Source organism: Chiloscyllium plagiosum, chromosome 28 (genome assembly GCF_004010195.1).
Source record: "Chiloscyllium plagiosum isolate BGI_BamShark_2017 chromosome 28, ASM401019v2, whole genome shotgun sequence".
Taxonomy (NCBI): domain Eukaryota; kingdom Metazoa; phylum Chordata; class Chondrichthyes; order Orectolobiformes; family Hemiscylliidae; genus Chiloscyllium; species Chiloscyllium plagiosum.
In genome coordinates, this window is record NC_057737.1 from 39,381,996 (window position 1) to 39,397,183 (window position 15,188).

The 15,188-nt window shown below is 41.1% G+C and overlaps 1 protein-coding gene across 4 annotated transcripts in view; it reads left to right on the forward strand.

Annotated features, from left to right (window-relative positions):
• The first annotated feature begins 264 nt into the window (after positions 1 to 264).
• Positions 265 to 15,188, forward strand: part of pom121 (POM121 transmembrane nucleoporin) — a 57,750-nt gene continuing 42,826 nt past the window's right edge. Inside the window, exons 1-3 of one of the 4 annotated variants that reach the window (XM_043718719.1) lie at positions 265 to 1,058; positions 7,154 to 7,369; positions 13,064 to 13,213. In XM_043718719.1, coding sequence (XP_043574654.1) covers positions 520 to 1,058; positions 7,154 to 7,369; positions 13,064 to 13,213 — 905 coding nt within the window. In that variant the 5' untranslated portion in view covers positions 265 to 519. Of the gene's footprint in view, positions 1,132 to 7,153; positions 7,370 to 13,063; positions 13,214 to 15,188 lie in introns of all 4 variants that reach the window. The other 3 variants (XM_043718718.1, XM_043718720.1, XM_043718721.1) reach the window with 3 other exon arrangements.

A 15,188-nucleotide genomic window follows, 5' to 3' on the forward strand; every position in this document is an offset into this window, starting at 1 on the left:
TTTCAGTTGCATCACACTGTAAGCTTTTGCTATAAATTCTGTGACTTACAATCTTATTCTCCACAACCACCTGATGAAGGAGCAGTGCTAAGAAAGCTAGTGCTTCCAGATAAACCTGATGCACTGTAACCTACAGGTGTGTGATTGCTACCTTTGACAAAGTCATGCGCAGTACCTCCGCTCAGCCCATTGTATCCGCGGAGGCACGCAGCTGGGCGCCTGGGGCGCGCGCCGCCGTCACAAGCCTGCGCGAGTGACGACGGCCGGACTTGTCGCGCAGGGTGTGCGCGGCCGCGGGTTGCCAGGAGACGGTCGATGTGTGTGTGCGCGCGCTTGCGCGGGCCCAGGTTGGCCTGAGGTCGACAGGCTGACGGGGAGGTGGGGGAAGGGATGGCTACCCCGCCCGGCAGTGGGTGCCGGGTAATGGCGCGCATGTGCAGTGTGTGAAGCGTCCGGTAATGGCGGACAGAGCGAGAGCAGAATGGCTGCTACTGAGACTGGATTGAAGCCGCCGCCGCCATGTCTCCCGCACACAAGCGGTCTGTGATAACGTGGGCGGCGGGGCTAGGCTTCGCTTTGCTGTTTTCCTTCTACATTTTGGGCTGGTACTTGCTGGGCCTGCTGGCGGTGGTTTCCGCTTGGGTTTATTACTCTTCGCTGGAGGGAGTAGGCCCCAGGCCCGGGCTCCGAGATTTACTCGACCGCACCGTCGCGTTTCTCCTCGGGACGCGTTGGGCCGAAGTGCTGCACAACAGGTTGAACGGAGGAGGCGGCCATTGGAAAGGGAGAGGTCGGAGTGTCAGAGGCAGGCCCCAGGCCGGTCCTCGGAATCCCGGCCGGGCCCCGGGCAATAGCTGCAAGTGGGAGCTGGTGAATTGTGAGCAACGCAACCCGCTGGCGGAGGCTTATGCTGATGAGCGGAGCCCCGCCGACCTCATGATGGGCAGCTACTTGTCGAACGAAAACTCGGCACAAGCCTCTTTTGGCAACAGAGAGATAAGGAACCGCTACAGTCGGCCGAATCCTATGCAGACCCCGACCAGGAGGCTGTCCTTTGGGTAAGAGCCTGGAAACAACGGACCTGACAACAATTAACGCACCATGATCATCAACTCATTCATTCGACTAGTTGTAAGCTTGTATTGTTTCATGCTGTTTGAGTCCAAAAGTTGCCCGGGTCAGTTGATACCCTAATTTGCTGAGAAATAAGTTTACAGCTGAGCTAATGTATGTTTTGGGAATATTTTACTAGTCTGAAAACATGATGGGAAGACCAACATTGGAAATTTGGGATGTGGGAAAGTGTACTTGTGAGCGAAGATTAGTCATTGTTGAGTGTTGGGTCAGATTACAAGGACTGAATGACCTACTTTTATAAGATTGAATGGAGAAATAAAGCAGCAATTCTGGAAATCTGAAATTATTGGAAATGCAGATCCAATTGGAAAAAGAATGGATTTTCAGTTCAACCTGTAACTTTTCATTAAAATCTTACCAATACGATGAGCATATTTCTGGAGAAGAGTCATGTTGGACTCAAATTATTAACTTTGTTTCTGTCTCCAATGATGTTGCCAGACAATTGGGTTTCTCCTGCACTTAATTTTTACACCAAAAACATCAGACATTTTCATAAAATCTGTTCCATTATTTTTGTAATAACTGATTTCCTCTGAGTATTTAAAGCCATTATATGTATTTAAAATTATTGCAGAAAAATACTTGCTGTGTACATAATCTTTCATTAAAGAAAGACTTGTGTTTATAGAACTCCTTTTGTAACCTTAGATGTCAGTACTCCATAGCCAATAAAGTATGCTGATTTCTGCGTGGTCTGGCAGACAACAATGTGAGGGTGAGATAATTTGTTTTAATTAGATTACTTACAGTGTGGAAACAGGCCCTTCGGCCCAACAAGTCCACACCGCCCCGCCGAAGCGCAACCCACCCATACCCCTACATTTACCCCTTACCTAACACTACGGGCAATTTAGCATGGCCAGTTCAACTGACCTGCACATCTTTGGATTGTGGGAGGAAACCGGAGCACCGGAGGAAACCCATGCAAACACGTGGGGAACGTGCAAACTCCACGCAGTCAGTCGCCTGAGGTGGGAATTGAACCCGGGTCTCTGGCGCTGTGAGGCAGCAGTGCTAACCACTGTGCCACCGTGCCGCCCTAAATGTTGATTGAGAGATAAATATTAGCAGCTCATTGGGGATGGTACCTCCTGCTGTTCAAAGTAGTGTATGGGGGGCAGGCTCTTTTTTTTGAAACACGGGACCTTTCGCATTGCAGTACTCCCTGGAATTTCACCCTAAGTCTTGTGTTCTGGATTCTGATGTGCTCATTAGCCAGTGAAGTCACTTTGAACAATTATCACTTTCAGGAATTCCTTATTTTGGCATTTATTGCACCTGGAGGCACTTTTGCGATTACTAGTCCAGAGCTGCAGTCTGAGAATCTTCCTTTAAGTCCAGTCATGTTTTCAATGTTAGCTTGATAGTTTGATGCTTGAAAATTAAATGAGCCCAAAAGAACATAACATAAGAATAGCATTCGAGTTAAGGCCATTGAGAAAGCAAACAGCAGGGGTCTGAAAGGTAAGAAGCAAAAAAAATGAAAATTGTGCTTAACTTGTGTGTGAAATTCATTCACAGTATCTGATTTTTACTGGATCAGTCAGGATTTATTGCCCATTCCTAATTGTCTTGAGAGGGTGGTGGTGAACCGTTCTTGAACCTTTGCAGATCTTGGGGTATAGAGACACCACAAAGGTTTTGAAGCATTTCAACATAGTGACAGTAGAGGAACAGCAGCATAGCTCCAGATAAGGATGATGAGAGGCTTGGAGAGGAACTTTGAGATAATGGTATTCTTGTACATCTGCTGTCCTTGCCTTTCTCGTTGCTAGAGGTTGTGGGTTTGAAAGTGCAATTAAAGGAGCTTTGGTGAGTTGCTGCAGTGCAACTGCAGATGGAATGCAATAATGTGACACTGTCTCAGTAGTGAAGGCAATGATGTTGAAGTGGTGAATGGGGTACTAATTAAGTAGTCTACCACGTCCTAGATGGCATCAACCACTTGGAGTGTTCCTTGAGCTGCTTTCATCTATTCAAGTTGAGAGTACTCCGCTACATGTCTGACTTCTGCCTTCTAAATGCTGTACAGTCAGTAGCTGGGTTACTCACTGCTCTTTGACCTGCTCTTGTAGCCACAATATTTAAAACTAGATTTATAGTCACATGTACTCAAGTATAGGGATACGTGAGTACAGTGGAAAATGTACAAAGTTACCATTTCTTGTGCCATCTTAGGTACAAATATACCCATGTACAAAATCTTAGGTATAGATTAGAGAAATGTTGAAATGAAGGTAAAAATTCAGCGTCATGTCCTAAAGTTCAAAAGCAGGGAGTCACACTGGGCTTCCTCAATGCCAGGAGTCCATGCTGAACATTTCACGCCACGTACTATCTCAAGTCTGAATGTTGTCCAGATCTTGCTGCAAACAGACATGGTGGACCTCTTTAATGAGTTGATGAGTTGTGATTGATCTTTTATGGTTGTGCAGCCATCAGAGTCCATTTTTATTTCTGACCTTTTTCCTTATTTTCTTGTGCTTTTGACATTCTGATCTAAGGAAGGTGTTTAATGCAACTGCAGGTAGTTAGCTGGAGAATATTTTTCTAAGGAACTCTTGCAGTGATGTCCTGGAATTAAGATGACTTACATTGAGGGCAAAGTTTAGAGGGCCAATTTGAGGAGCAGGCGAATCGACGTTTTGAGCATAAGCCTGTCATCAGGAATGTGGGCAAAGTTCTAAAACACCTGCCCCCAACCAAAATAAAATTTGGAATAAGACTGTAATGTGGTCAGCACCTGTGTTGCCTTCATAAAATTCAAAATGAGTATCAGTGAGCAGCTTACTATTTTTTTGCACTGTCAGTGACATCCGTTCTTCTGTTAGCCCCTCGCTAGCTGACGCAGACCCAGTTGAGCGGAGTCGAGCATCTGTGGCCAGCTTGGTCAGTGCTGGTGCAACCACGAAGCACTTGTTGAAATTGAAGTCCCTCACTCAGATTATGTTCTGTCCCCTTACCAATTTCAGTACTTCAAATGGTGTTCAGTATAGAGGACTACTAATAGATCAGCTGATTTGCAAGTGGTCAGGAGTGATGAGGTTTCCATGCTCCTGTTTGCTCATGGCACTTCATGTCAGACAATGTTGATGATTCCCAGTGAAACTCCCTTCTGATGTCTGCCATGTGCCGCCACCTCTAGATCTGTTCTGCCCTTGGGACAGGACATACCTTCCATCACCTTTCCTAGTTATGTTTTCATGAGTATGACTATGTCCAACTGCAGCTTGAATGCTGTCTGGGGCAGTTCCTGTATTTGACCAGGTGGTTCATCTGTTCTTGTTCCTTTTCGATTTTCCAATGTTTTATTATTACTGAGTAGCTTGCTCGGCTAGTTGAGAATGCATTGAAGACACAATGTCTGGGCTAACATGTCAGCCAGATCAGAAAAAGCCAGCAGATTTCCCTCCCTAAAGGGGATCAGTGATTCAGTTGGTATTTTTATGACAATTGACAGTGGTTTCATGGTCACTGTCACTGAGATGAGGTTTTTGATTCCAGATTTATTAATTGAGGGTAGTTCTGGCTGCTGTGGCTTCTGAACATTTGCCACCTGTAAGCACTACGTCATGTTCACCTAAGTGAGATGATAGCAGGATTGAGGTCATACTTATCAAGAAAACAAAGCAGGCTGGCATTTCTTCTCAAAAGAGAAGACACCGAATGGAAGTCATAGAGATGTACAGCACGGAAACAGACCCTTCGGTCCAACCCGTCCATGCCGACCACATATTCCAACCCAATCTGGTCCCAGTTACTGGCCCATATCCCTCCAAACCCTTCCTGTTCATATACCCATCCAGATGCCATTTAAATGTTGCAATTGTAATAGCCACCACCACTTCCATACACTTACCATCCTCTGAATGAAAACGTTGCCCCTTAGGTCTCTTTTATATCTTTACACTCTTGCCATAAACCTATGCCCTCTCGTTCTGGACTCCTCCACCCCGGGGAAAAGTCTTTGTCTATTTATCCTATCCATGCCCCTCATGATTGTATAAACCTCTATAAGGTGACCCATCAGTCTCCGATGCTCCAAGGAAAACAGCCCCAGCCTGTTCAGCCTCTCCCTGTAGCTCAGATCCTTCAACCCTGGCAACATCCTTGTAAATCTTTTCTGAACCCTTTCAAGTTTCACAACATCTTTCCGATAGGAAGGAGACCAGAATTGCACGCAATATTCCAACAGTGGCCTAACCAATGTCCTGTACAGCCGCAACATGACCTCTCAACTCCTGTACTCAATACTCTGACCAATAAAGGAAAGCATACCAAACGCCGCCTTCACTATCCTATCTACCTGCGACCCAGTTTTTATGTATCCTGTCATGCAAATAAAAATGAGGGACCACAAAATAAAATATGGTCACATAAATCCAAAAGAGAATTCAGGAGAAATGTCTTTAACCAGATATTGAGGAGACTATGGAACTTGCCACGGTGGGTAGTAGTTGAGGCAAATAACAGAAATGCATTTATGGGGAAGCTAGGGTTACTGCGATGAAGGCTGGCAGGAGATTCTTTTGGGAAAAACTAGCATGGCTCTGCTGGGTTTCAGGTTCTGGAGCTGTGCTGCATGTTCTGTACAACAGTGGACAGTGGCTAATTTCATGTTTAAAAATGTGTTCTTCAAGTTAGAACTGTAACTGATGCATTCATGGAATAATTTTGTTTGTTATTTTCCTTTTTTTTTTCCTAGATTAGGATCAAGGTAGTTTACCATGGTAATCCTTATAATATTCTTGGACCAGGTTACCCAAAGCGTTTTTTGTAAATAATTCACAAACTTGAAAAGCAAAGGGGCGCTTTGAATATTTAAAGATAGATGTTAAAATTATACATTAAAGCTAAGTTTTGGAATTACTTTAAGTAAAGGCATATAATCTGTGTTATTATTGAATTACACAAAATAGCATATGATAAAGGTGTTGGGTGAAAAAAGGCACCAACGGAAATTTGTTGAGTGGTGGACTATGCAACTCAAACTTGGACCTTGAATGAGCATAACTGCCTTATTTGTGATGTGTTACTTTGAAGTCAGTGCCCCAGCCTCAGTTGCCAAGAAGGGCATTGCTCACCATTAGATTTGGTCACAATATATTTTGCTTAAGGTAAGTATATAGTCAGTGTTCCACCATGCATTGGGCCAGCATTGCATGTCAGTTAAGTAGAGTGTTGGCAAAGATCCCAGTATCTCTCATTTAACTGACAGTGTCCATCATTTAAACTTTGTAAAATGTCAATAGTTGCTCCATTATAGCATGTCTTGCGTTTTTTGTATAAACATGTTTATTGACATGTTACAGTTGAATTATGATAGAGCTCAAAGGATTGACTAGATGATTTGAATTGTTCTGATGGAAAGATGTCACAATTTCCAATATAATGAATAGACATGCAGAAGATGCTGTGTCTGTTAACCACTTCGACAACAAAGTTTTCCAGGTCATTAACAACTGCCGCCATAGTGTAATATTACTGTGAAACTGGAGAGTTGGTCCACAGCAGCTGTTGGAAAATATCTTCAAGTTTGCAGATGTGATAGAAACTTGTTTTTTTTTAATTGCTTTATCATCTTCATATTTCCACTTGATCTGTGGTTTAACATATAAGTGTTGCCTACAGGTGCATGTTTTAGTGGTGGTGTGTGAAACCACTAGCTGCAGTTAAAGCCGCGACAGAAGTGATTCTTCATGCATGGACAGGTGGAACTAAGCTGTAAACCAGTTCACACGAGGGAAATATTTTTGCACCAAATGAAGCAGAGCAGTTATTTGTAAAGCAATATTTTGTTGTCTCTGCCTCTACTTCCTTGGTTTCTGTGCAGTCAACTTTTTTGTGGACAATTAGGGATTTTTAGCAAGTACTGGTCTTGCCATGGAGATGCAAGTCCCTGAAAGAATTTAAATGATTAATCGTTTTATCACATCAAACAAGTTTCTTAAAAGCTGTCAAGCACACAACACATGTAATTAATCTTTTATTTGAATAATTTTGTTTTCTCTAGGGAGCATCAGGCCATGATGAATAAATTTACAGTGACCCCTCGGCGACGGTATCCAATCCACCAGCCCCAATATTCAGTACCTGGAACTCTACCGACTGTCCGGTGGGATGGCTATCAGAAGAAAAATGTTTTATCTTCCAGGAACTCACCCATGGTACAGAGTCCAGTGACTGTAAAAATTGCACGACCTGATGCAAACATGATGCGTTCATCTCTGTAAGTATTCCCATTACCTATTTTTATGTTCAAAATAAAATTTTGTGGTTTCTTAGGACAAGTGGAAGTTCAGTGTAAGTGCAAAATATAAGGTTTTGTGGTAAGCAAATCACAATATTGGATAATATCAGATTCGTGTCAATGAGCAATTAAATATCGTTGTATTTTTAAAGAAATTTAAGAAAGGCAATGTGATACAGTAAATAATCTGATAAAACAAGGTATATTTCAGTGAAGTAGTTAGAGAAGGTTGGAAGTGAGATTTTGGTGTAGAATTTGCTTTAATTGGAACCTTTAAGTTCACATGGCTGAATTTGGTGATAAAGTTGTAAGTTTAAAGAGAATCTTTTATAGAGAACTTTTATATAAGGCTGTGACAGCTTTGAAATTCAACTTTTTTTCTTCCTTCCATTGGTATTGCAATGCCAGTGTCCTGATACTACTAAATTGCCCTGAAATCGTTTCTACCTGTTGCGCACTTGTGTAAAGAGCCCTATATTGATAATTGCCTTCTGTTGTCGTTTATCATTTGATCCTGTGCCCTCCTATTACAATTTCTGTGAAGCAGTGTTTCGGATTTACCTTTTCTGTCCTGAAAAATATCTGAATAGTTTTCACAGTCAATTGCAGCTGTTTTGAGGAGTAGACCACTTCGACATTCAATTTATTTTCTTTATATGTAGCTCACAACAGCATTTAACTTTGTTTCAAGAGTTTGAAAGAGTTGGTTAGGTGGGTTATTTGGAGATTTGTGTGCTCTCTCTAATGCCTCGAAAATGCTTTGCACCACATCCATTGACTGGCATTGCATGTGTTCCATACTCAAGTGCTTCCATACTCTGTTTATCAAACTGTATCACTTCTATTCCTTTCTTCCTCATTGGCTTATCTAACATCCCCTTCAACATATCTAACAATATTCAGCTGAGCTACTCGATGTTGTTGCAAGTGTCACGTTCCAACTTATTCTCGTAAAATTACTCCCAAAAAAATCAAATTCTGATTTCAAGACTTAATTTTTAACTTCAATTTTCATTTAAACATTGGTCTCCCCATCCACCTGCATTGTTATCCTTAGCTTTCTCTGTTAGTTTGTACAAAAACAAAATAGTGTGATTGCTGAAATTATGAAATAAAACAGATAATTATTATGTTCTTTTGAATATCAGGCAGTAAAGCGCAGTAAACTTATTAGGTAGATGAACTTTCACCAAAATTCACGATTTTGGTTCGTGCATTGATAGGACTGTAAATGGATCTTTGAAACTCAAAAGTGAGGAAGCATGAATTAAGCATTTTGAGCCAAGTACGAGTTTTGTGATCAGTCTTTAACTTGGAAAAACCGTAAAGTTAGATTCTATTTTCAAATATGCAAAACTTGACACATGTTAATTTTAGGTTAACTTTGCACCTTTCACCATCATCTTTGTAGTGTTGAGTGCACTGCATGTAAGCATCAAATTCAGAATAACTCCAAGCAGCAATGAAATAAGAAATGTTTACTCTGCTTTCACTCCACAGACGCTGCCGGATCTGCTGAGTTTCTCCAGTTTCTATTTTTGTTTCAGATTTCCAGCATCCAGATCTTTGTTTTATGAAAAAATAAATAATGCCTTCAGTGAATTAGTCCAGCATTTTTAAAAATAGTGACAAGAATATAGTATTACAGAGCCATTTATGCTTATAATATATAGGGTGCATACATGTTCAATGTTTGTGTCAGTGTGTGAAATATTGTGGAAGCAACTTTTTTTCCTGTTTCATGTATGAACTTCCTGAGGTCTGGCCCTGCAGTGCTTTGTAACTGCTTTTGACTTCACAATGTGCTTTGCATCTGGAGTCACTCAAGTCGTAAAGTCGAAAGTCTGACTGCTGATCTCCACAGGCTGGTAATTGATGCTGAAGTCGTACGAGCATACCCTGCCCTTGCCTGAAAAAATCGGTTTTATCAGGATAGCCTTGTTCAAATTTATCTGGATTGATCTACCTTATGCAGCTCAGGGAATTAATTTCTATTCAGAAATCTAATTATGGAATTGTCATTACCAGGCTGAAAAAGTGTACTAACCATGATAAAAACACCCATACTTAATCTGGTTCCTTCTAATGTAAAGTATGCTTGTAGAATCCATTCTTCACACATTGCTGAACCATTACTGACAAATTTGACACCATCAGTATAATCTCCCTTCTGCTGTGTTGTTGCACATATTATCTCACAATTTGTCAATGGGTGTTTTGTATTACTTCATGCTTGACTGAAATCCTAATAATGCTCAACATATTGTTGGATGACCAAATGTTGACTCCAGTTAATAAGGGGATTTGAGATGCCATAAACAGGCCATAGTTTGGTTTAGGAATGCTGATGTGTGTGCATAGTAATGAATAAGACTTTTATTTTCTACATTTCTCCCAGCTATAATTGATTTACATCTGGATGTTTGGTGCCAGACATGTCTGTAACAGTTGCAACATTAATCTGGTTTTGTCAAAGTACAGCAGTGTCTGACCACCTCTTGGAGAAAGTGAGGGCTGGAGATCAGAGCTGAAAATGTGTTGCTGGAAAAGCGCAGCAGGTCAGGCAGCATCCAAGGAACAGGAGAATCGACGCTTCGGGCATAGGCCCTTCTCCTGTTCCTTGGATGCTGCCTGACCTCCTGCGCTTTTCCAGCAACACATTTTCAGCTCTGACCACCTCTTGTCAACTTCCTTTCTAGATAAATGGCTGAGTAACATAGAAACACAGAAATTAGCTGCAAGAATGGGCTGTTTGGCCCTTCGAGCCTGCTGTGCCATTCAATCTGATCATGGCTGATCAGCCAACTCCATACCCGGTTCCTAATTTCTCCCTATATCCTTGGATTCCTTTGGCCTGAAGAGCTATATCCAGCTTCTTTCGGAAAACATTTGATGTTTGGCATTAACCAGTCTCTGTGGCAGAGAATTCCATCGGCTCACGCTCCCTAACTGAAGAAATTTCTCTTCATCTCATCCTAAATATCCTTCATACCCTTGGAACTTCTGTCCTGAGACAGTGATTCCTGGTTATGGACTCCCTGACCATTGGGAATATCTTTCCGAGGTTTACCTGTCTAGTCCTGTCAGATACTTTTTTAACTCAGCTATTTGATGATCTCATCTATTAGTGTTGGAATTTCTATGTTTAAGGTGATCTACATTTTCCCAGCCTTGACTTGGCACTTTGTGCCTTACACCTAAGTCATACTTAATTGTAAGCTCAGACAGACGCATTGACCATGGAACACCTTGAAGTTCACAGTAAGGCTCTAGGTAATCAAGAGTGCGAATCCTGTCTGATCAATCTGTACAGGCTGAGGCTGTTTTCCGTGGAGCGTCAGAGGCTGAGGGGTGACCTTATAAAGGTTTATAAAATCATGAAGGGCATAGATAGGATAAATAGACAAAGTCTTGAACTTGGGGTGGGAGAGTCCAGAACTAGAGGGCATAAGTTTAGGGTGAGAGGGGAAAGATATAAAAGAGACCTAAGGGACAACCTTTTCATTCAAAGGGTGGTACGTGTATGGAATGAGCTGCCAGAGGATGTGGCTAGTAAGTTGCAACAGTTAAAAGGCATTTGGATGGGTAAATGAACAGGAAAGGTTTGGAGGGATATGGGCCGGGTGCTGGCAGGTGGGACTAAATTGGGTTGGGATATCTGGTCGGCATGGACGGTTTGGACCAAAGGGTTTGTTTCCGTGCTGTACATCTCTATGACTCTGACCTTGAGGTCTGTGGGTTCATGGATGTCTTTTGAAACTGTGACGTGAGCTTAGAGTGAGATCTGCATCCTTGGACCTATTCATAGTAAAGAAGAAAAATTTGAAGCCTGAATCATGCAGACAAATTTTGGACATGAAGAAATCAATTTGTTTCTGCTTTCCCACAGAACAGATTTTCACTCCCTAATTTAGTTTTTTTTGCTACAAAGGAACAAATAACAAGTTGCTGCCATACAATAATATAAACATCGTTTGTAGCTGTTGGTTTTTCTTTCTTTGTAGCAGCAAAGTAAAAAGGAACAAAAACAGCTTGGCTCGTCTGCCCTGGCTTCTGAAGCTATGACCAATCCAACAGGAACATAAACACAGAAGTAGTTCTTCCAGTCCCTAAAGCCTATTCTGCCATTCAGTGAGATTCTGGATGATCTTGTTACCAGACAACATATAATCCATCTTTGTCCCATAGTCCTTAATAACTTTGGTTAATATAAATATATCTTGGATTTAAAATGAGCAGTTATCATTTTGTGGAAGAGATTGTTGAAGTTCTACACATAGCCTTTGTGTACGAAATTTTATTCCAGAAGATCTTGTTTCAATCCTAAAACTATTCACCTAGTCCTCGACTCTCCAAACACCAGAATTGGTTCTCGATGCAATGACTACAGAAGTTGGAAACTCAAAGAGTCAAATTTTTTCTTGCTGTTGAATCCAGGAGCAAGAGTTAAACCATGATTGTCAATTTAGCCTTGGTCTGAATACAGAAGTTTGGAACAAAAGAAGAAATTAAAATGCTTGGAGGTAGCTTTAGCTGCAGAGGAGATGTGTAGTTTTTGAAATCTGACTGAGATATGGTTTTAAAATATAACTTTGGAAATTTCCTGCCTCTCTTTACAGTTTTGCTACTGTCTGTATATTTTAGCCCCAAGTTCTGATGATTGCATATTTGAAGTGGCACAATAAATATCTCCTTTTTGGTTTGGAAAGTGCTAACAAGTGGCATTCCATTATACTTAGAATGCATATCGATGGACCAAATGGGTGTATGTTTGCCAAATTTACTCATTATACCAAGATAGGTGGGAAACTAAGTTGTTCGAAGGTTGAGAGTCTGCAGAGGCGCATAACTTAAATTATAAAATATTTGGCAGATGGGTTATAATATTGAAGAAAATGAACTTTGATCACTTCAACAGGAAGAACTGAAAAGCAGTACTATGGATCACATCTGGAAAGAACTATGTAGAATTTTAGTTTGCTTATTTGAAAAAATAATACAATTGTGTTTGAATCAGTTCACCGAAGGTTCATTCTACTTATTCCTGGGCTGAAGGCCCGAAGAGGGAAGTTGAACAAGTTGGATTTTCGAAGAACAAGACACAATCTTACTGAAATGTATAAGATCTGAGGGGACCGGATAGGGTGGATACCAAGAAAGTGTTTCCTCCTGGTGAGACTGGAATGAGGAGATTCATTTTAAGAATAAAAGTTCTCCCAGAAATCAGTATTTTTTTTGATTTGTTGGTATGTGGAATTCTCTTTCCCAGAAGGTAGTGGAAGATGACTCATTGAATTTATTCAAGGCTGAGTTAAATGCATTTTTTTTTTGTGAAAAGGGAGTCCAGTTTAATGAATGCAGTCAGGAAAGGTGGAGTCAGGACTGTAACCAGATTGGCTAGATCTTATGGAATTCTAGAACATGCTTGAAGGGCTGTACAGCCTGCTGTCACTCCAAAACCCTCTGTTCCTGTATCTTAAAGAAGCTGAGCTGATAGATCTATATTTTCTAGATTGTTTTAGACTTATCAGTTTTTTCTTTTTGACATAACTTCTGACTTTAATCCTGAATTTGATTCCACACTTGTTACATTTACTTTTAAATAACTAAGTCTTTCAGTTTAGATTTTTGTGACATCCCTAGGTATATATTTAAACTATGTTGACTTTCCAGATTGGACTATATGATGTCCCCTGCTGTATCTCCTCTAACTGACCCATGCTCGAAAGCAACAGTGCTTAGTGCGCTCAAAGAAAGTCGGAAGAGAGCAGTTGAAGATGATGCAGAAAGAACTTTGATATCGGAACGAGAGAACAAGCGCAGGTATGTTTGGTTTGATTTCTAAGAGGATTATTGGAAAAAGGGGATTAACTAAGTGCTGGAGGGTATGCATGAGGGTTGAGTATGAAAGCAGTTGTGTTGAGTGGTTGCTTATAGGAATAACTGGCAGCATCTGTTTCAGATGTATTTTTATTTAAAACTAGGCTTTATTGCTCCGTTTTTGTTTTTGAATGATTTGCTATGTGATAGAGTTCGATGAAGATCAAATTTCAATAACGTGCTTCAAAACAGGTTTGGTAATGCGCAAGGAGAAAAAAAATCAAACATTCGTAAAGTTTTGTTCTACAGCTGTAGTATGTCCCACTGCTGTAAAATGAACAAATATTCATTTGTGGCTCATGATCAATACTGCCTCAATTACATTATGCAGGTAGAGTCATGAAGTCATATAGCATGGAAACAGACCGTTCAGTCCAATTTGTCCATTCCAGCCATGTTTCCCAAACCTAAGCTGGTCCCACTTGTCTGCTTTTGCTCGTATCCCTTTGAACCTTTGCTATTCGTTTACCTGTCCAAATGTCTTTCAAATGTTATATCTGTACTTGTATCTACCACTCCTCTGGTAATTTATTCCACATTCAAATAGCCTGCTATGTGGAAAATATTGCCTTTCGGGTCCCTTTTAAATCTTTCTCTTTTCACCTTAAAAATATGCCCCTTAGTTTTGAACTCCCCCCAAACTAGGGAAAAGAGCTTTGCTGCTCACATTATCTATCCCCCTCGTGATTTTATAAACATTTCTAAGCTTTCTCCTCAACCTGCCTACACTCCAGTGAAAAAAGTCCCAGCCTATCCATCCTCTCCTTATAAGGTAAACACTCTACTGCCAGCATCATCGTGGCAAATCTTTTCTGAACCACCTCCAATTTAATAATATGTATTATTCCTGAAGTAGGGCAACCAGAACTGTACACAACACTCCAAAAGTGGCTTCACCAACATCTTGTACAGCCTCAACATGGTGTCCTAAATCCTACATTTGATGATCTGAGCAATGACAGCAAGTGTGCTAAATGTTTTCTTAATCACCCTGTCTACTCGCGACACCACTTTCAAAGTAGAGCTAAATCTTTAAAGAATCCACTGTTTTTTATTGGCATAAAATTGAGCATTGGATTGTATACTGAGTTAGCTTCTCTCAACAAAGTCAACAATTTTGTGTGCTTTACTTGCTTCTGGATGAGAAGGATCACAGTCTGTCCTCTTGTTAGACAGTCAGTAATCCACTAACCCCTCCCCCCATAAGAAATGGATTTATCATTAATATCCTTTGAAAAATGACCAGCCACTTGGGTTAATTGCTTTTGAGATGACCCGCATAGAACAAAACTTTCATCAGCTTCAAGAGACAGTCTGGGCGAAGGTTAGCTTTGGCAAATTACGTAACATTAGATTTCCAATAGGAGTAGATTTAATTCTACTTAATCCAAACTAGAATATACTCTAAATGCACAAAACTGGGTCAGTCTTGTTGATCACTGGAGAAATTAACTCTGTGGCTCAGTGGTTAGCACTGTGGCCTCACAGCACTAGGGTCCCAGGTTCGATTCCATCCTCGGGTGACTGTCTGTGTGGAGTTTGCACATTCTCCCCGTGTCTGTGTGGGTTTCCTCCGGGAGCTCTGGTTTCCTCCTACAGTCCAAAGATGGTGCAGGTTAGGTGAATTGGGCATGTTAAATTGCCCATCGTGTTAGGTGCATTAGTCAGAGGGAAATGGGTCTGGGTGGGTTACTCTTCGGAGGGTCGGTGTGGACTTGTTGGGCCGAAGGGCCTGTTTCCACGTTGTAGGGAATCTAATCTAATTTAGTTATGTCATCCAAAAGTTGATAAGGAGAAATGACCAGCTCGTCCTGAATCTAAATTATTTTTTCTTAAATTGGAGCATCCCAGTTGTCTGGAATGTCGCTCACCATGTCATTCCAGTCTGAGAGAATTCATTTTTCCTAAAGTTCTTGCC